This window comes from Chlorocebus sabaeus, chromosome 16, assembly GCF_047675955.1.
Source record: "Chlorocebus sabaeus isolate Y175 chromosome 16, mChlSab1.0.hap1, whole genome shotgun sequence".
Taxonomy (NCBI): Eukaryota; Metazoa; Chordata; class Mammalia; order Primates; family Cercopithecidae; genus Chlorocebus; species Chlorocebus sabaeus.
Window position 1 is genome coordinate 65,956,267 of NC_132919.1, and position 21,774 is coordinate 65,978,040.

The window sequence follows — 21,774 nt, forward strand, 5'->3', positions numbered from 1 at the left end:
AACTTGTTGTTTCTGCTTTTTTTCAGTTGTTTCTGCTTTTTTTCAGCCCTTTTCTGTCTATAAAGACAATCTCCTCTGCTCAGCTCATCAGAATACTCATTCCATTTTATAGAATAAGGTGTTGCCCGGTGCTAGAATCGCAAATAGCCAGTTAAGATCTATAACTACATTTCTTGTAATTTTATCTTTTGACAGTATACATATCTTATTTCCTTTCCCAGACCAGAACCTCTCTGAGGGCAGCAGGAACCTGGTTTTCCCTGCTTCATACATGACACATAATAACCACTCATTCATTCAATGTAGGTTTACTGGATGGATAAATAGGAATGGGGGGTAGATAGGCGGGAGAGTGAGTAGACAAATGCGAAACAGGAAAAGCTTGCGCCAGGAAAAACAATGAAGAGCGAAATCTCCAGACCCCCGATTACACGGTTGAAAGCGACGCCAAGTAAGAACCTCCCGTCCTTTCTGCGGCAGGGAAGAGCAGATGTCCGTTGCTCGCCTTCAACTTTGCTCTGAGGACCTCTCGTGAGAATCCCGCGATTGTCCTTCTTAATGCCTGACTCAATCCTGAGGCTAGCCTTTAGCAAACGTCTACACCTCCTTGCCCTTCACGTAAAGCCGAGCCTGTGATTACACTTATCCTTCTGTCGCCGGCCTCATTTCTCCTTCCCCTTCTCTCATCTCGCAACTACCGCTAGTAAGGCGCGCGTGCGGGCAGCCCTGGCCGGTAGGGGAGGGAGGACCCTGCGACCGGAAACCGGAAACCGGAAGGGGGGCTGTGAGGACGTGTTCAGAGGAAGCCAGAGCCGGAGCAGTGGCCGGCCCGGCCGGCGACATGGAGCCGCTGTACCAGCAAACGCACAAGTGAGGGCCGGTTGGGGAGCGGGCAGGGGCTAGACGAGGATAGGCCAGATGAGGCCGGCTTCCGGGGCTGGGGCCTCGGACGTCCGCCAGGGTAGAGGCCGAGTTTTTCCGCCAGGGCACTGCTGGGAATGCCTCCGAAGTGCTTAATCCTTGGCGGGACGCCTAGGTCAGACACAGACAGTGGGTTCAGCCTGGGGCCTGGAGACGTGGGGCCGATGACTCCTGGGGTCTGCAAGTCCGTGACTACCTGCTGGGTAGACTGGGTAAAGGGAAAGTGGCACCCGCAGGTTATAAAACTTTGTCCAGCACTTGTCAACTCGGTGCTCCTGGTTGGTAGAGCTCTAGAGGAGACACGGAGTAGGAGACACGGCCCCTGGCCGTAGGAGTGTACTGTTTAATTGGAGAGTCAAGGCACGTACGGGAAAATATTTTTATTCTTATTCGATTTATACTAAAGACCACGTTTTTATGGTACAAAGAAATTGCTGTCCACGTAGCATTCGCTATTATTACTTGTTAATAGTATTTGGTTACAGGTTATCGCAGAGAAAGTCGAATTTTAATTTAGCTTCTCATGACTTCAGTTCCTTGATAGTGTCCTTTATTCGCATCGTCCTGCACTTTTGGAACTTGCTGAGATACGTAGTTGAATATGGTAATGGGGCCATACTTACCCTATTTTTTGGGGGAGGGGGCAGAATTGTATGATTTTTTACCCTGTTTTGGAGGGACGAAATTTTATGATTTTTATTTTTTATTGTAAAATATACACAACATAAGATTTACTGTTTTAACACTTTTTAATTGTACAATTCAGTGACATTGGGTAGGTACACAACTTACATCACTAAGATCCATTTCCAGAACTTTTTCATCATCCCAGTGTGCCTGTTAATCAGTAGCACCTCGTTTCTTCCTTCCAGAGCACCTAGTAACCTCTGTTTTACTTCTATGAATTTACCTATTCTAGATACTTATAAGTGGAGTCATACAGAATTTGTCCTTTTGTATCAGGCTTATTTCACTTAATGTTTTCAGGGTTCATCTATATTGTAACCTGTTACCAGACTTTCATTCCGTTTTATGGCTGAATAATGTTCCGTTGTATGTATCTACCACATTTTGTTACCCACTCATCTGTTGATGGACACTTGGATGTTTCCACCATTGGGCTGTTGAGAATAATACTGCTATGAACTCTGGTGTAGAAGTGTCTGTTTTAGATCCTCTTGTCAATTTATTGAGGTATATACCTGTCCTATTGAGAACTGTCAAACTTATGCTGTAGTTTTATTGATTAAAACACTTAAACTCACACTCCCAAGGCCTGGAAATGAAATGCCCTGAAGCATTAGGAGTAAGAGGGTGAAGATCCTCTTTCTCTTTCATTTTCTAAGTTTACGGGTTTCTTTTATTTTGATGATGAAGTGTTTCATTTGTGTGGGCGAAAATACAGAACCTACTTTGTAATGACAGAATTTTCTTTTACACGGGGGAGCCCTATTCTCAGATAAACATTATAGGAAGGGACTTAAACTAGTCTGTGAGTAATTTAGAGAAAGAATGAAACGCAATTATGTTCATGTTACTAAGAAAGGGCAGATCTTTCACAATCCCGGGGCACAATGGGCATGGTAGTGCCTTGAAGTTAATCTGTTATGTATAGTCTTATCTAGTTAATTTAGTTAGAAGATGTTGCCAAGAAGGCCATGACCCATTTTATATTCAAGAATAATTTTGTTTAGAGAGTCTTAGACTACCTGTTTTCAGTGCAGCTAATCTCAGAGAAAACTGCATGGCTCAGAAGAGGAATTCTAAGTGGTACCCCAAACAAGGTGTGTGGAGTGTAGATGAACTCTGTAGGCCTCCAACAATGCACCCCTGAACTCTAGCGGCTTGCCAGTTTTTTCTGTTAAGGGCCAGATAGTAAATATTATAGGCTCTGTGGGCTATGCAGTCTCTATAGTGACTACTCTGCTGTTATATTGGGAAAACAACCATAGACAATATATAAACTGATTGATGTACCTGTGTTCCAGTACAGTTTTATTTATCAAAACAAGCAGTGGGCCAGCTTTGCCCCACAACTATTAGGCCCTCTGTTATGACACTCATTAATTCATTAAATATTTATTGAGCACCTACTATGTGCTATGCACCATTCTCAGTGCTGGCAGCACAGCTCTGCCCTTGAGGAGTTTACTTTCTTTTATGCTGCAGTATCTGTCTTTCCTTTCAAGTGGTGAACCAGGAGTGGGAGTTCTGGTTCTAGACCTCCTTGCTTTGTTTTTCCTCATCTGTAGAATAATATTATAGTTTGGGCTGGTTAAACTGTAAGGCTCCTTTCAGTTCCATGATACAGAACTGGTGACTGAATGACTTTCACAGGAAACACGTGGAGTCCAGTGAGCACCAGCAATGAACTTTCGCAACTGCAGAAATTAGCGATTATAGCTGAGTTGACACAACAGTAGCTAAACGTATTAATTTTACTGGAACTTTGAACCCAGTTTGTGGTTATCTCTTACCATGTCCCTGAATACATTGAATACATTGGAATTGGATTGACATTTTAAAGTTACTTGAAAACTCCTGAATCTACCTGAACAGCGAATGAGTGAAAATAAAAGATGAAAAACAGAATAAACATGTTACACTTAAATGTTTACTTTAGGTAAACTTTATAGAGGAGCTAATAGCCAAGCTTCTGTTTTTGAGATCCCAGTGGTTGTAAAGGCGACCACATTTGTCCCGTATGTAGTCCAAGATCAGTCTCCTGTCCTGGATGTTATCATATGTCCAGGAAACAAGAAGCACTACATTTAACAAGCTCCCCAGGTGGTTTTGATGAACAGGTGGGCTTAAGAACTGTTACCTTATCTCAAGACCATTTTTTTTTTTCCTGAGCAGCTGGGCTTAAGAACTATTACCTTATCTCAAGACCATGTTTTTCCTTGATAGATTTTGCCCTTTAATGAGCAAAATGTAAAGGCAAAGTGAGTGAAATGAAAATGACCAGATTGTTGCCATTACTTTTAAGTAAAGTTAACACCAAACTTACATGATGCTGTATAGATTACATAGCGTTTTCACATTCACAGTGGTCAGAGGCAGCCTGGATGTAAAGTGGATGTTATGGGGTGGTGGGGGGTAGTGAGTAGTTTCATGAACTTTTAAAAAGCACTTCTATTAAAAAATTATTCGTAGATCTTCTGTAAACCTTTTTAAAAGACAGCTACAGTGACCCTGGCTTATTTGCTACTATTTCTCTGCTTTGTTATATTATCGCCCAAGCCCACCATGGACCCCATGCTAGAGAGGGCATTCCTTATGGCCATGCTCCCAAGTCTTGCTTGTGTATCACCTGTTTCTTACTGACTTCCAGCGTGTTGTGTTGTCAGAATTCCCAGTTTAGTTTGAGACAGATTTTGCACTTGGCATATTAGTAGTTCCCACCTTGCCATTCATACTTGGCTTTGTTGTTTCACATTTATCTTTTCTTAGCATGAAATGTAGCGACTGGAATTGTGTTATTAGCTACATCTTCTCTAATCGGTTCAAAGCAAATAGAGATTTGATGGGAAAAGTCAGTGGATTATGGGCCTGTACAAAAGTGGTTTGATGAACATCCCTGCCATTTACATCTCCTCAAGGTATCCCAGAAGCTCTCTAGGACACATTCCTCGAAGTGCTGGGTCATAGGATGGACACATGCTGTATTCTACTAGTTATTGTCAGAAAGCATTTAAAGTGTTTTACCAATTTATAATCCTACCAGCTGGGTATGAGAGTTCTAGTTTCCCTATTTCCTTATTAATGCATATGTTCCCAAACTTTAAAATATTTGTCAGTTTGACGGGCTAAAGAAATGTGATCTCATTGCTTTTCATTTGTGTTTTCCTAATTGAGTGTCATTTTGTGTATTGATTGACCATTTGGGTTTTCTTTCCTGTCATTTGCCCTTCTTTTTTTTTTAAAAAAATGCCTTGTTGGACTTTTCCTATTGATTTGTAACAATTCCTTATATATTTTCTGCACATCAATCCTTTGTTATCTGCTGCAGATACCCTCCAGTCTGTGCTGTTCATTTATTTGTTTATTTTGTGGCTTTGGTGTACAGAAGTTTTTTATTTAATGTTGTCAGATGTATCTGTCTTTTTCTTTGTGGTTTGTGGGTTTTGTGGGGGCAGGTAGTTTTTGGATTTTGTCTTATTTAAGAAATCCTTCTGTAACCCAAGGTCATTTATGCATGCCTGTATTTTCTTCAGAAAGTTTGAAAGCTCTGCTTTTTCCAGATAGGTTTTAAGTGAGCTTGAGTTTATTTTTATGTGTTACCCGAGGTGTCCTTTTTCTGTACGGATAACAAACCGAAGCTGTTGGCATTTACTGTAGTCCCTTCTTTCAAAAGCTCCCAAATACATGGGGCTGTGTCTGCGCTCTGTCTTTCCTCTTGGGCCAGCTGTAGGGTTTGCCTTTCCTTGTCCATATGTGCCTGCACTGCCGCCATCTTGTTTCCATTGTTATAGTCATAATGGCTGGTTGGACAAGTCGCTCCTCCCCCTCCTTCTTCAGAGTGGTCTTGGCTATTCTTGGCCTCCCCACTTTTTATTATGTCACTGTTCGTGTTGATAATATTATGAACTTTCAGATTTTTCTATTAAATCAGCATTGAAAATTTACCTCACAGCCTGCGTCAGGACTTCCTTAGAGTCCTAATTCTCCTTTCCATCCCCGTTACCCTCCGGTCCCCTATACCCGTTCCCTTGTTTGCCCTGCTTCAGATGTCGGCTACCTCAGGCTGCATTCCTACATCCACCCCCATACCTCCACACCCCCACATCATCCCGGAATATCCCAGACTTACTTTCCGGAAGCAACGGTCTGGTCTTGGACTCTAGCAGTGATTTCTAGTTGCTTCTCAGGGCCACAGGTCTTGCCTAGGAGCACCCTGGGGAGTCATTTCACAGCTCGCCCAGCTTCTTTTGGTGCCCGAGGTCATGTCTGGAGGCCACAGGGAAGCCCTGGTAAAGACTGGGCACCAGCTGAAGCTGAAGTTGGGTGCTTGGCTGGCACTGGTAAATTTGGAGTCTTGGTTTGCAGTGCTTATGATGGAGACTGGTTGCTGACCTTTCCTCCAGCGTTGGGGATGATGTGAGAGTCCAGCAGGCTCCCTACGTGTGGGCCCTAACTTGGGGAACCTCCACTGTGAGCACCAGGAAGTGGACGGTGGAGCCAGCATAAGCAGTATCCCAAGGACTGATCATGGAGGACCACTAGGAAGGGGGTCCTGAGGATGACCTTGGCCAGGCCCTGGAAAGCCTCCAGAGAGTGTTACCCAGATCCAGGGTACAGTGTTGCATTTCCACATGAGATGGCAGTTCCTTCTTTCCTTGATATTGTCAGGGAAAGATGTTTACCAAACAGGAGGTCCCTATCTTTCAGGGTCTTCCTTTGACTGGTTTCCTCCAGTGAGTCACTTCACCATCCTCTTCCTCTGACCTGATTCTCTTTCAAGCAGCCCACCCTGCTTGTAACCCACATGTCTCGTATGAATTTTTGCATATCAATTTTCTCTATCTTCCTTCACCAAATGATGTCTCCCTTCTTCACAGTGATGCTCAGAACTCTCTCCGTCCACAAAACTTACCTGGTTTCTTTTTCTCAGCCCCGCCCCCTGTCTGCTTGCCTGTGACACCACTGTGCAGAGCTGCCCCTCTTTCTGTTTGTTTATACTTATGTGTATTGCTTTTCTTGTGAATCTTCCCAGGGCTTGTTCATGTCTGTCCAGCCTGTCATTCCTAATTATGTTGTTTCTCAAGGACAAGGATTATATCTCCCTTGCCCTTTGACTCTTCCTAGTACAGGCCAGTGCTTAGCACATTAGGTCATAGAACAGAAAGTAGGATTGGCTGGGTCCAGTTCGAGGTTTATCGCTTGCTGTGTGACCTTGAACAAGTTACATAAGCTTTCTGGGCTTCAGTTTTATTTATAAAATGAGGATGATAATAGTACTTTCCTCATAGGGTTATTGACTTGGCAGAGTCTTTTGGATATGGTAAGCACCCATAATCTGCCTATCAGTGTTATTATTAGTAGTTAAGATATTAGAAACCATGCCAAAACGTGGGACCTAAAGTGCCACATACAAATTTTACAGTTCAGTGATGCTGTCAATTTAAATCAGTTACATGTTGGCATCAGAAACATTGTCTTTTCTGACTGAAGCGCTGTTGATTACTCCTGTCTCACTCATTTCCTCCCTCTTCCTTTGATAGGCAGGTCCACGAGATCCAGTCTCGCATGGGACGCCTGGAGACGGCAGACAAGCAGTCTGTGCAGAGTGAGTAATTAACTGTGGAGACCAGAGTCCTTTCTCTGATGACAGGGTGCTAATGGGCTGGGTTTCCTGACTGCACTCTGCCTCGGGGGCTTAATGATTCAGCGTGGAATGAGTTTTGTTGTTAGGGTGGACAGAAAAACCCTATGGCAAAATCACTGATTTCCCTGAGTGTGCCCTTTGGAATCCCACAAGTCTTATCCCCCATTACCCCTCCACTCAACCTGACATGGCCCTATGGGAATGGAAGCGCTTGCCTCCATCTGTCTTAATCTAATTACCTAGTCCTTAGAGGAATGTACTCCATAAAAATTCAGAGATGTTTAACTGGAATTGGCCATTTCTTCTGAGCTGAGAACTGTGGCTTTTTAGGAGGATTATTCAGAAACGAACAGCAATATTAATTAGTTTAGTTCCCACAGCATGGTTTCTTTTGAGAAGCATGCTGGATATTTGTTTTTTTTCTTTTTTTTTTTTTTTTTTTTTCTCTCTATTCTAAGGAAAGATCTTTTTTCTGAGTCAGTCATACGGACACCACCTGCGGGGGCTGCCTACCCACCCCACTGCTGGGCTCCCTCCGGACCCATTCCTCCTGTTCTCTCTTGTCTCCTTTCACAGCTTCAGAAGCAGCTCTGTTCTTGGTTCTGTGCCCCACCTTGTTCTAATCTCAACTGTCTTTGTTTACTGTGGGCGCAAAGGCCTAGGAAGGGGCATTGTCACTGCTGTCACTTCTTTATGGGGCAAGAAGCAGTCTGGATGCTTTCTTTTGTGCACAGTTTAGCTTTTTTGTTCATTGGACTTTGTTTGCCTTCTCAGCAATCTTGTTACATGATTAGAAATGGAAAGAGGTCATTTTGACTGTCTTATCGAAAGGGATAAGGAAAATGACTGTATTTATCATATCTCTTTACCTCTGTGGATTCTTTCCTGGGCCTTTCCTATTGATATTTGGTCTATTCTGGGGACGTCAACATTGCTCAGCCCACTCATTATTACAGAAAGCCTTAAGGGAGCTCTCCTCTGTATGTTTCACATACTAATCTTCCCCTTCCTTTATGCTTTTTTTTTAATTAAAAAAAAAAAAAACTCATTACTATAGGGAATTCAACTGGCAGTCTTTTTACTAGGTATTTATAATCCACGTCTGAGAAATCCAAAGGAAAAGAGACCTATATCAGAAAATTTAGCTTAAAGTATTTATTTGTACAACCTTTGCATGTTTATTTTCTAAAGGTAGGAAATTTATTTCTACAGATTTACCTTCAGCTTTTTAAAAAAATTGGCATTGTTGTGTCATTAACAACTATATACACGTACTTTTTTCAAAACAACATTTACGGCATAATTTGAATTTTTTCTGTTATTCATTAGTGTATACATTTTTCTCCTTTTGAAATATGTAGTTCTAGTTTATTGGATATTGAAAAAAAAATCTGTAATTTATTCTAATTTAAGTTCACTATCTCTTTTCCGGCAATTATTCTTTTTTCTTTTTTGTACAGTAGTAGAAAACGAAATCCAAGCAAGCATAGACCAGATATTCAGCCGTCTAGAACGTCTGGAGATTTTGTCCAGCAAGGAGCCCCCTAACAAAAGGCAAAATGCCAAACTGTAAGTGCTGACCTCTGACATGGCACTGCTACTCCAGGCCTGGCAAGACAGGCTTTTCTCCTGGGGGGGAGGCGATAGAATATTCTGAAAACCCACGTACATGTTGAAAAACTACGACTATGCAAAGAAAAAGCCCCCCCAAGGGGCACAATTGTATCTGAGTGATGCTCCTCAAAATAAATAGCCTGTGAGGTTTGTGACTCAGAAACCTTGTGACCCCTTTGGTGTCATTTTGAAATTTTGTCTCCAGTTCTTTTTTTCTGACTAGACCCATAGCCACCTGAAGCCTAATGTTGCCATGGAGTTTTGTTCTGCTCTTTGGTTTCTGCTGGGTTCTTCTTGGGTTGAAATGAAAAATCACTTGAATCAGTCCACCCATAATGAAATGCTGATCTAATGTTTGATACTCCACCATGAAATTAAAATGAAACCACCCTCGCCACTCCACCCCCAGTGCCTGTTTCCAAAAGTTTTATGAAACTTTGTGGATGCTTTACCTCAAAGATGCCCTTGGGCTTCTTCCAGGAGAGCGATATAATCCATAGAAGGTCAAGAAGAGGTCAGCGAGCCTGCTTCCTGTCCCCTGTTCCCTGTCATGCATCCAGAATCAGAGAGCAACAGATTCTGAAGTAAAGCTGCCAGAAACTTGTGTGCTACCATCTCGCTTTAACCACACGTTACTTCTTTACTTTCAACATCATTGATCAAAATCAGATCTTGTGGTGGTGGGGTATAGCGTGGGGTGGTGTAGGGAGAAGTAAGGAAATGCCGTCTTTCCTGAATACAAAGCCTGGCCCCCCGAGACTCTGCTGCCCTGAGTTCCTGGAATTTAATCTCTCTCTCCATCAATTCCAGTCGGGTCGACCAGTTAAAGTATGATGTCCAGCACCTGCAGACTGCGCTCAGAAACTTCCAGCATCGGCGCCATGCAAGGGAGCAGCAGGAGAGACAGCGAGAAGAGCTTCTGTCTCGAACCTTCACCACTAATGTAAGCCAGGCCTGCGGTGAGGGTCGGCCTGCATTTGACAGATTGTGGGGGCTGGAGTTCAGATCTCTGAGCGCCATCTGTTTTGGGGGTATCTGAAGAAGACTGGTGATGAGGAAACCAACTGGAAATGACGGGAACTTTGTGCATTGCCACAGAGACTAGACCTGGACAGAGAATCCCTTTTTCTAAGACAAAAACCTGAAGAGGAAGCAGTTAAATTGAAGGGGAATAGGCAGAGGTGAAAATTACCTGGTTGGACTGGTCTGAGACAGAAAGGTGGAAGTTCACATAGTGGAAACGTTTTTCTGATCAGATAGAGACAGATGATTAGAACTTAGGCCATTTGTAGAGAAGGCAGTATTTCAAAGCTGCCTGCGGGCAGTTGCCGTTGTGCCGAGTATGTGTGTGGTTCCAGTGTCAGGTGCATTAAAATGTTTTTGCCCCTAGTCTGAGCAGCAATTTGGAGGAATTTGTTAACGGATGTGTAGGGTTAGACGGACTGCTTGCCTGAGTCTGTCTGAAAATGTGTTGGTGTGCACGTTTGATTTCTCAGAACCCATTGTCCCTGCCCTTTAGTCTTAACCAGATCATTTCCTGCACATGGCTGTAGAACATACTGGCCTTTTCTGTGTCCTGCATAATATATTCCACTAAGTGAAGTGTGCTTTGGCTTTTTGTATTTCGTTTTTTACAGAGGATTATTTTCTAAAGAGACGTTAGCTTTCTAAGCCTGTTGTTAAAATTCACATCATTTCCCGCTTTGTAGATGTTTAACCCTCAATGCTGCATCCTTGCTTTGCAATAAATTTCCCCAAGTGTTTCAGGCTCTGCCAATGTTGTTTTTGCTTCCCCAGACTAAGCAGTCAAGTCACAGTGTTTAACAGTTCAAAAATTTAATGAACTATAAGACACACTAAAAGTTGTTTGGATTTTAGATCGTTAATAGTGTAGTAGTCAGGCCTTTTTTAGACCAGGGATGATCGCTTAGGATTATTTTGTTTTTTGCTAGCCTGGTGTGATGCTGTGCATACAGTCAGTTCTTAATAAACATTGACTTGCCAGATGAAACTTCTTCCTGGTAATTCTACCATCTGGAGCTATAATACATTTTTCTGAGAGATAATGGCCCATCAGCCATACTGTTTTAGATGGGAGGGTAAGAAAGATTTGTATGTAAATGGCATTTCGTAAGTGTTTGTCAAATTACTGAAGAGAAGCCTCTAACTGAGTCTTTCGGGCATTAGCTGCATGCAGAACACTGATTAATTCAGGCACTAGGAGTAAAGCACATGATGAAATTAAAAGACCTGACACCTACCTGTGAGGAGCTCCCGTTAGCAGGGGCAGTTGAAAATGCACATGTACAAAATGATTCCAAATCTGAGCAGCAAAGAAACAGTGGCATAACCTTTTTTTTTTTTCTGACAGTTGAAACTGGGATTTAGGTGGTAAAAACAGCACTAGTAGGACGGGGCACAATGGCACACACCTGTGATCCCAGCACTTTGGGAGACCAAGGCAGCAGATTGTTCAGGAGTTCACCATCCTGGGTGACATGGTGAGACCTTGTCTCTACAGAAAGTATAAAAATTAGCCCGACATGGTGGCATGAGCCTGTGGTACCAGCTACTCGGGAGGCTGAAGTGAGGGGATCACTTAAGCCTGGTAGGTCAAGGCTGCGCTCTATCCTGGGTGACAGAGTGAGACCCTGTCTCAAAAAAAACGTGAAACAAACCCCAGCACTACTTGGCAGGAGAGTTTGTGATTGGCAGAAAAGAGAAGGGAACACTCTCACAACTGGTAAGGACTTGGCTCCTGTCTATAGTCCACTTTCAGTGCAAAAGTAGAGCCACCAGGATGGGTGTTGGTGTTTCTCTCTACAGTATGGGTAACAGGGCAGGCCGTGCGCTCAGTACCCAGATTCCTACCTCCACTGGACTTCTTACCAGCTCTGTGATCTTGGACAAGTTATTCTACCTTTCTGGGCATTTTTTCATCTATAAAATGGGGAGGCCTATGGACAGATTGCTTGAGCGCAGGAGTTCGAGACCAGCCTGAGCAACATGGTGAAACCCCGTCTCTACCAAAAATAAAAAAAAGAAAGAAAAAAACTGGGCATGGTAGCATGCACCTGTGGTCCCACTGCTCAGAAGGCTGAGGTGGGAGAATCACTGAGTCCAGGAGGCTAAGGTTGCAGTGAGCTGAGATCGTGCCACTGCACTCCACCCTGCGTGACAGAGGGAGACCCTGTCTCAAAAAAAAATTAAAAATAAAAAAATATATATATATATAGAAAATGCAGAAGCACAGCCTCCTCTATCCTTAGTTAACCCTCAGTCTACTTGGAGAGGTAAACTATAGATAAAATAGCTAAAGGACACGAACAAACATTTAACATTGCATTAAGGGGAAGCCAAGGAAAGGAACATTTGGAACAAGCTAGGTTAGTGAGTAGTCAGAGAAAGCCTTTAGGAGACACCCAATGAGGTCTTGAAGGAATGGCTTTTCCTAAGAGGAGACAGTGATACAGAGACAAGTATCATTGGAATTAATGTTATTTGTGGAGTGGAACTCATTTGGAGAGTGACAGATCTGAGGAAGTTCCTCTTCTGTGTGGACAGAGGCCACCCCAGGCCTTTGCTTGGCTTTTTCTTATCCGTTAGGGTCCGCTGATTCTTGCACCGCCCCTCTGGCTGTTCTGGCTTGGCCTTGACCAAAAGACAGAGCAGTCAGACCCCAGGAGCTGACAGACAAGCAAAGTTAATCAAGTGCCTGTGTTTCTTTCACAGGACTCTGACACCACCATACCAATGGACGAATCACTGCAGTTTAACTCCTCCCTCCAGAAAGTTCACCACGGCATGGATGACCTCATTTTAGATGGGCACAATATTTTAGATGGACTGAGGACCCAGAGACTGACCTTGAAGGTGGGGTCCCTGCTGGGGGACAGGGAGAAGGCCTCTTGTTTTAGCCTCATCCAATAGTTTAGTAACTGTGTTTATATTTTGATTACGTGTCCTCAAAATTGTGATATTTCGATGACAAGACAGAGCACTTGCGTTTGGGATCCTTTCTGTTGGAGTTGAGTTACTGTGAGCCTGAAAGTACCCAGTTCCTTTGCCAGTGCTTGAAACAAACCATGAAGTGGCCTCTCTTATTATCCAGGTCTTTTCCCATTTACTGAACTTATCATGAAAGTGAGTGCTACTACGAGGGGTCCAATCACAGGCTGAGAAATTGTGTTACAGAATCTACTCTTGGAAGAATGAAGACGTGGCTGTCCTTTGGTACCTCACTTTAAGGTGGCTTTCCCTTAGGACCCCTACTGTGGACTGCCTTATAACTAAAACCTTTTGTATTTCAGTAACTGAATCCCCACCGTGCAGTGTTAGGGCTGCCTGGTTGTTTGCAGTAGATTAGAGCTTTAGAAGCTTCTAGAGCTTCTAAAACCCATGCTGGTGATCCCAGCGACTCTTCACTCCCTAGCCTCAGGTATTCCTAGAAGCCCTGACCAGTTGGCACTGCTGAGACTCCAGCCCCTGGGAGTGGTTTACAGAAACATTACACAGACTCTGATGTCAGTCATGATGTTTCAGCCTCTGCCCTTTTCCTGTATCAACCCTGATGGATAATAGGGCGTGGGTTCTGTGTGTTATCAGGGTGTGGTCCCCTGTGAATGAAGCACTCCCAGCCACTGAGCTGTGAGAAACAGTCACTCGGAAGTGTGAGCTTTATCTTAGTTTTTGTTGGACCATGTTGAGCCTGTCAGCTCCACAGGACTTCAGTGCGTTTCTGAACAGTCCCTGCCATCTCTACGGGGGAGAGGGTCAGGCAAGCTGCAAGTGACACTCGCCTCCTGCTGACAGTTGCAGTGTCTCAGATGGCCTGGAAGGGTGGTCTCCAACAGCCTGCTGGGCGCTCCCCTTTCATGAGAGCCACCTGTGGTGAACTGAACTGATACATGTTGATTAGTCTGCCCTTTCTTTAGAAAACTGCTACTCTCCTTTTCATATCTCAGAAAAACAGTAGAGGCCTTTTAGGACCAAACTCCATGTCACATGATGAAGAGCCAGTGGGGGTTAGAGCTTCCTGTTAAGGCACATGCAGCTTCCCACTGAAGTCTGGCAGCACTGGGGCGTCTGCACACCTCCTGCCACCCACACTGATTCCAGAGGGGAAGCCTGTGAGGTGGCTGGGGGTTGAGACTTCAGGTTTCTAATCACTTTCCTCTGCACACCTGTGGCTACCTGGTGTTTGTCTCTTGATTCCCTTCATCCACTTCCCACCCTATCTCTGTCAGGGATTTTCCACCTACGCCATTCGAAAGGAACATAGGAGAGGGCATGAAGGGGCTAGGCCGAAGCACTCTGAAGACTGGGGCCAATTTCCCACCCTATCTCTGTCAGGGATTTTCCACCTACGCCATTCGAAAGGAACATAGGAGAGGGCATGAAGGGGCTAGGCCGAAGCACTCTGAAGACTGGGGCCAATTTGTGGCTGAAAATGAATACATGTTTTGAAATTTATGGTCCTTTTCAAGTGATTTAGAAGGTTGATCCTTAGTCTCATACGGTGATGAAATAATCTGTGTGTTCAGAGCTAAGCAGGACTTTAGCAAGAGTCTGATTGTATTCTCTCTTGGGAAAAAAATACATTTCTCTGATCTCTGAAGGCAGTGAAGTTTGACTTGTAATTTCTCTGGCTAAGGCTTGTTAATTGCTGTCTGGGCAGAATGTAGATTTTGGATTCCTGTCCATGATGCCTAATGTTGATCTCACTTTCCTTGCTTCTCTCAGTTGCTCATTAATGTGTATTTATTTAAAAAAAAAAAAAAAAGATATGGGGCATGAGGTTAGATGCCATTCATATAAGTTGCAGTGGGTGATGTGTGCTGAGTGACTTGGGGTCTGCCCCGGCATTCACTTATACTTGTTACTTACTAAGAAATTGAATGTGCTTTAAGCTGAAAATTAGAAAGCAGTAGGGAAGGACAGGCTGAATGGTTTGGGTTGTTGGTTTAGGAATAAAATGCCCTTTTGTTTTGGTGGTGGGTGATGCCATTTACAGAAGGGTTTTAGGTCATTGTGTTGGTGTCTTTCTGTCTTTCCCACTTCAGACCCTCTTGTAAATATGGACTTGACCCACCCATTGTACTCAGAAGAAACCTCAAAGATTCTACTCTACAAAGTAAATGGGTTGGTATCAAGGATTATTGGAACTAGAGAGCCGAGGACAAGTTTTTTGATGTTGCCTTCTTTTTTAGTATAAAATATTCTAATTTTAAGTATTTTTGTTGAGATATAATTTACAGACAGTAAGGTGTACAGATCACATTTTTACAGTTCAGTGAATTTGGGCAAATTACAACCTTTGTAACTCACACTCCCATCAAGGCCTGGACCATTTTCATTACCTCTGAAAGATCCCTCAGACCCCTTCCCAGTCAGTTGACCCCTCTGCCCCAGGCAACCACTGTTGTGATTTATTTCACCATAGATGAGGTTTGCTTGTTATTGAGCTTCATATAAAGGTATTCATACTACTATTTTCTGTGTGGCTTCTTCCTCCCAGTTATGTTTCAAGGTTTGTTCACATTGTTACCTATTTAATTCCATGTTGGTAGTCAGGTACTTTTTATTGCAAAGCAGGATTCCATTGGTGTAGGTATACCATAATTTGTTCATTCATCTTGTGATTAATGATACCATTGTTTTCAGTATGTATTTATTTATGTATTTTTTTGAGACAGGGCCTCGCTCTGCCACCCAGGCTGGAGTGCAGTGGTGTGATCTTGGCTTACTGCAGCCTCGAACTCCTGGGCTCAAGTGATTCTGTCACCTTAGCCTCCCAAGTAGCTAGAGCCACAGGTGCATACCACCTTACCTGGGTAACTTAGAAAGCATCTTCACTACATGCCCAGGCTGATCTTGAACTCCTGGCCTCAAGTAATCCTCCTGCCCACCCCTCCCAAAGTGCTGGGGTTACAGGGATGAGTCACTGTGCCTGGCCTGTTTGCAGTTTTTAGATATTCTCCTATGTTTTTTTCTAGAAGCTTTAATTGTGGCTTTAGCTTTTATGTTTAATTCTATGACCCATCTCAAATTAATTTTTATATATGATGTGAATTGAGGTTCAGTTTTTACACACATATCTATAAGAGAGATACATATCTATAAGAGAGATACATATATATAAAATACGTATCTATGATATTATATAGCCAGTCGTTCCAGCACCATTTGTGGAAAAGCCTTTTCTTTCCACTTTGCTTTGCTCTGGTACCTTGATCAGAAATCAGTCGACCACATGAGAGTGGCTCTATTTCTGGCGGATACTGCTTTCTGTGTGTTCTGGCCGTGACCAAGAGAATATCTCTTGGCAGAGCTCCATCTCCTGATGCCGTTCCCCCCCTTGGTAAAGTGACTTGATGTTTGTTTGTTTTTTCTCTTCTCTTCTGCCCCAGGGGACTCAGAAGAAGATCCTTGACATTGCCAACATGCTGGGCTTGTCCAACACAGTGATGCGGCTCATTGAGAAGCGGGCTTTCCAGGACAAGTACTTTATGATTGGCGGGATGCTGCTGACCTGTGTGGTCATGTTCCTCGTGGTGCAGTACCTGACATGAGCCAGCCATACTCAGTGGCTGAACAGCATTCCCACGGCCTGCAGGTGTGTGTGCGTGAAAGAGAGAGGGGGACCCAGAGGCCACCTTTTGAAATGTGTGCCTGTCTGAACTGTGAAGACACTTGGGAGTGATTGTGTTCTAATTTCCAACCTGCTCTGTTTTCTGTGACATCTTGGAGGGGGAGCTAGTGCCACCACCTTACGCAGTGCTTAGGAAATGAAAGAAGTCCCAGGTTTGTCTCTCTCACTCTCGCTGTCACTGGGGGAGGGAAATAATGGCTTTGGTGGCTTTGTTCACACAACTGATGCGTGCCCTGGGAAGGTGTCCACAGTGAGCCCTGCGTGCAGGACTGTCCACACGGTTCACACCTTGTCACCATCTGGCCTTTCTGGCTCCTGATAGGCTGGAGCAAAAGTGAAAAGGAGAGGAAAGAAGCCTCCTTTTCTTACAGCCATTATATTAAATAGTAGGTCTATTCACATGCTCCTGGCCACCTCCCCTGTACTCCAATGACATGTAGATGACTAACTGTCAATACTTGACACCCTTCCCTGGAAGCAGCTACCTAGGGGAAACAAGATGCTGTTGCCGATAACAAGATTTTCCACACTGCAGTTGAGTGTTTCTCCTTTCTGAAGTGAGGCCAGTGTTATTCCCTGGCAGTGTTCAGTCTTGACCCTAGTCACTGATTTTTTCTAGTTGTTAATAGAGTGGTTGGCTTTTAAGGTTCAGAGATTGGGGCTTGGCACCTGTTCCCAGGCCTTGTGGGCCTTTGCCCCTTAGAAAGTAGCTGTAGGCAAAGATTTGTGATTTTCCAGTTACAGTCTCAGCTCTAGTTTTAGTATCTCTAATTCTTTGGTTCCCTTCTCTTCCCTGAAATATATTAGCACCTGCCAGCCAGGCCCCCATTTTACTCAGCCAGTGTGGGCAGATGCCACCGTGGAGACATCTGTAGTGTTTATATCCTTGTAACACTCTTTTCAGGGAGTATGATCTTTTTCCTTCTCTGACCAGCCCTGGATTCAGGCTGTACTAATGCCAGCTGTCTTGTGGAATTTAGTATAAAGCCAGTCTGTCTTGAAGTCCATCTAATGTGATTAATCACTGAAAGTCCCAGAAAGACCTAGTTAGTGTATTTTCTCATTTACCACAGGCCTTGCCAACCCTACCAGCCCTGGGCACAGTAGCTTCATGGCAAGACATAAAATGACACTCAAAATCCTTCAGAACTGGAAACCTGCTCAGTATTAACTCCACCTTTGGTTGTCCTGCCCCACCTGCTATGTTAGTTTCTTGTTGCTTGAACTGTCTTCTGTCTTATTTCCCTTCTTTTCTGTGTTCCTCTTCACCTCCCTTGCTCCCCTTCCTCCCGCTCTGTAGTCATGTTGGTCTTTTCAGGCACGTCTGTGGCATAGCTCCCCTTTGGTAAGTTTTCTTAATTGTCACAGATTAACTGAGGTTCCTGGATGGTGATTTCACACTTTTGGTCGGATGAAATCTCCATTGTTCCTACCCTTCTGGGCCAGAGGGCCATAGGTTTCCAAGGAAGGAGGGATCTGTGACTCCTAAAATGGGTTGGGGCCCTGCCAGAGTTAAAGCAGTGACTGGAGGAGGGTGGACTGAGGTGTTGCGGCATCTTTAGACCTATATCTGTGTAACCCTGGGGATTCACATTGTCATTTCCATTACACCCAGCACCGCTGCGGTGCCAGGGACCTAGCACGGGCCTCTTGGTAATCCATAAAATGGATTCTGAGACTACGACAGCATGGCTGTCCTGTCCCCCAGGCACCCAAGGATCCTGCCAGACAGCACACTTTGGAGGAAGGTCTGCAGGGAGCAGCTGAGCCATTTGTTCTTGAACTCTGGGAGGCAGAAGTCCCCACATCCATCATGCGTGGACCGATAGGACATCTTTTCATGTTGTGCACCAGTGCTTTCCACATTTGACTAGTTGGCTTTGATGAACTCTCATGCTGCACCTTCAGAGCCAGTTCTCTAGTTTGGAATAAAAATTGCAGAGGTGGTTTTTGGGTCTTTACCACCTGGAGCTGGTGGACAGCAGCCAGTGTGTCTAGACATCCAGGAGCGCTGAGACTGCATGTTGTCACATAACCACTTTTCTTCACACATCTGCTTTTGGTGCCTGGTGAAAAATAGACCTTGGCCTAACAATATGACTGTCTCCGCCACCTCAGAATGTAGGGATGGGTCCAGGCTAGTGAAGGAGCACCCTCTAGTGGAGGCGGGGGTGAATTCTTATGTTGAGCTGATGCAAGAATCTCTAGTAGCCAGCCTCTGTGACCTTGTACACGAGTTTGGTGTGCCTATTGTGATTTAAAACAGGTGGGTTATCGAGAGGAACTTGGGATCTCTTTATTACGTGGACATTTACTTCAGGGGGGACCGTTGTAAGAAAAGCCAAACTCCAAGATCAAGTAAGTTAGGTGAGTCTTAAATTTTTTAGAAGATTTCACTGAGGAGTTCTGTCCACCCTTTGCCCTAATGAATTTGAATGGGTTTAATTTGCGAATTTGGATTTAGACCCATTGTTTTTGAAGCACATCAGCTGAATAAAGTTGAGGTTTATTTTACTTAGAAAATCACATTTTGTAACGGAATTTGATACTCATTTTTGTAACTAATGGCCCCCCTTTTTTATGTTTCTAGACCAGAGATTCTCAAACACTACTCCATGGCCAGGGGCTGGGCTGGCTGCTTCAGAAGCAGTGGGGAAACTTTTTAAAATTACATATTCCTGGGGCCTACCCCAGATCTGAATTAGAACCTTTTTTAAGTCTGTAAGGTGATTTTACTTATTATTATTATTTTTTGAGACCGAGTCTCGCTTGTTGCCCAGGCTGGAGTGCAGTGGTGCAATCTTGGCTCGGTGCAACCTCTGCCTCCCGGATTCAAGTGATCCTCGTGCCTCAGCCTCCTGAGTAGCTAGAACTGCAAGTGTGCGCCACCATGCCTGGCTAATTGGTGTGTGTGTGTGTGTATTTTTAGTAGAGACGGGGTTTTACTGTGTTTACCAGATTGGTCTTAAACTCCTGGCCTCGAGTGATCTGCCCGCTTCGACCTCCCAGAGTTCTGAGGTTACAGGTATTAGCCACTGTACCCGGCCTCTAAGGTGATTCTGATGTGTGTCTTTTGGAACCACTGTCTCCTAGACGGAAAGCTTCTGTCTTAAGATGATCACATTTGAAAAAACACGCTGAACTGGCTCAGCGTACACTGTGTAAAGAGCAAAACTTGTCAAGTCCAAAATAAATTCTTATTGTTTATATCCTACCTTAATCCAAAAAGATTTGAGGAGACTTTGAGGAAATAACTGGAACAATGAGATACAAAGAAGTGAGGCACAAGAACAAATCAAGTCGGTGTAGAATGTCAACACCAGGAAAAGGAACTCAGACATTCTAATGCCCTAAGAAATGTTCTGGGGAACCCCTAATTTGACTACTGTCTCAGCGTGGGGGCGGGGGTGACATTTGCTCAAGGGAAAGCCCAGGCGCTTCATAAACGGCTTACCTGTAGGCCTTACCGGAAGTCAGACGGGGTTTTTCCTGGCTCCATCCCTGCCAATCTGAAACCCTCTCACTCCAGATGTGCTCCATCATTTATCCTCATTGTGCAGACAAGGGCTGAACTGTGGTTACTCTCTGAAGGCCTCACAGGGAGTCCTGGAGGAGCTGGTCCCTCATCTAGCTTGGAACCGCAGGCCCACTTAACCTCCCACACTTCCTGTGGGGTGCTCTGCTGGGGTCTGAGAGCTGTGCAGGGGACCGAGACGGTGCAGCCTGCTGGCAGGAAGTATAGAGCTATAAGGTGTTTGGTGCAGACCTTTCAGATGGTATAGGGCAAGTTCCCTGTTGGGAAATAATTTCCTAACTGGAAGGGGAGGGAATCTGAAGTAAAGCTGTCCTCAGGCCTTGCCCCTAGGGGGCGGCATAGCCCTATCTGTGGCTGGTGGGCCTTGAACACACTGCCTTAGGCCTGCTGTACTTAGAAGCTGAGAAAGGAAAGTGTCACTCCTTCCCCATTTTCTGTGTCCTTTTCATTTCATATGGAAAGCACATGGGAGAGGAGTGTTCAGGGGTGCTGGGTCCCCAAGTGCCATTGCTAAATTGCCCACCATGGAGCCTCTGTGAACCATCCCTCCCTGCCTCATCCTCATGTCCCTCTAGCACAGGGTTCCCAACCTTGGGTCTGCATTGGAATTCCCTCGGGAGCTTTAAAAACCCACGTGTGGGTCTTCATTCACCCTCGTATTGGCCTGGAGTGCAGCTGGGTCATTGGGAGTTGCCCAAGGCGATTGTAATGCCCAGGGGTGGGGAACTGATGGCTCTAATACAAGAAAATCAACCCAAAGCTAGGCCATCCCCCATGCACTGTCCTCTGGTCACACCTCGAGAACCACCTTCAGAGACCAACTCAAAGCTAGGCCGTCCCCCACGCACTTCCCTCTGGCCACACCGCGGGAACCACTTTCAGAGACCAACTAGGGGTAGGGATGGAAGCCTCATTCTCCCTCTGAATCAGGAAGGCGCCAGATCCCTTGTGGCCATTGGGTGCCCCTCAATAACTGACACCTATCTGCTGAGTAAAGCACCTTGATGTGACAGGCCAGCCCTTTGCTGCCCGTGCAGTGCAGCCCCCAGCCCTCCCTACCACACCTGCCTGGTGCTCCGTCCTCCCTGGACTGCTTGGTCTTCTCAGAACATGCCACACTTTTAGTACAGCTGCACCTTTGCATAAGATGTTTCCTCTGAGATGTGCCACAGACACCCCCACAATCCCATGTCACCTCCAAGAAGCCTGCCCCTCCCCTCCAAACAACCTCTCATACTGCACACTTCCTGGGGAATGGGAGTTGCTCCTCGCCGCAGGGGCCTTTGTGCATCCCGGGCACATAGTAGGCGCAGGCTCCATCAGAGCACTTGAGCCCAGCCTGTGCAGGGCCAGCAAAGCTGTTGCAACGAGGCCAAGAGGAAGTTAGAAGGTTCAAGGTCACTGATGCCACGAGCCATGTGCTCACATGCCCTCAACAACAGCAATGACTATAGTGAAAGAGGAGAGGCATGGGGCCCCGTGAGGGAAACTGTGTCATTCAGGACTGGGGAGAGAAGCAGAGTAACCAACTTGTCTGGGTTTTAAAGCTGAAAGTCCTGAATCCTGGTGATCCCCTCAGTCTGATGGTCACCCTAGATAAGCTAGAGGCTAGGACAGGCGTGACTAATGCAGGGCACCCAGGAAGGGGGCCTCTCGGAGGCTGACTCCTGGCTTAGCAATTCCATTAGTGTGGTTCCACCAGCCCCTCCTTCCTGGCATCTGTGA

General features: G+C 45.0%; 1 protein-coding gene across 18 annotated transcripts in view; it reads left to right on the forward strand.

The window, feature by feature from the left end:
- Window positions 1-770: 770 nt before the first annotated feature.
- The window catches only part of GOSR2 (golgi SNAP receptor complex member 2), a 49,030-nt gene continuing 28,026 nt past the window's right edge, over window positions 771-21,774 (forward strand). For 6 of the 18 annotated variants that reach the window (XR_012088884.1, XM_073005181.1, XM_073005178.1 and 3 more), the window contains exons 1-6: window positions 771-870; window positions 7,146-7,210; window positions 8,710-8,818; window positions 9,674-9,806; window positions 12,596-12,736; window positions 16,273-16,478. Coding sequence is in view for 17 of the 18 variants with exons in the window: in XM_073005181.1 (XP_072861282.1) it covers window positions 842-870; window positions 7,146-7,210; window positions 8,710-8,818; window positions 9,674-9,806; window positions 12,596-12,736; window positions 16,273-16,434 (639 nt within the window). In the remaining variant the exon portion in view is untranslated. Of the gene's footprint in view, window positions 871-945; window positions 1,286-7,145; window positions 7,211-8,709; window positions 8,819-9,673; window positions 9,807-12,595; window positions 12,737-16,272; window positions 19,729-21,774 lie in introns of those variants that run through there. The other 12 variants (XM_008012226.3, XM_008012229.3, XM_073005186.1 and 9 more) reach the window with 12 other exon arrangements.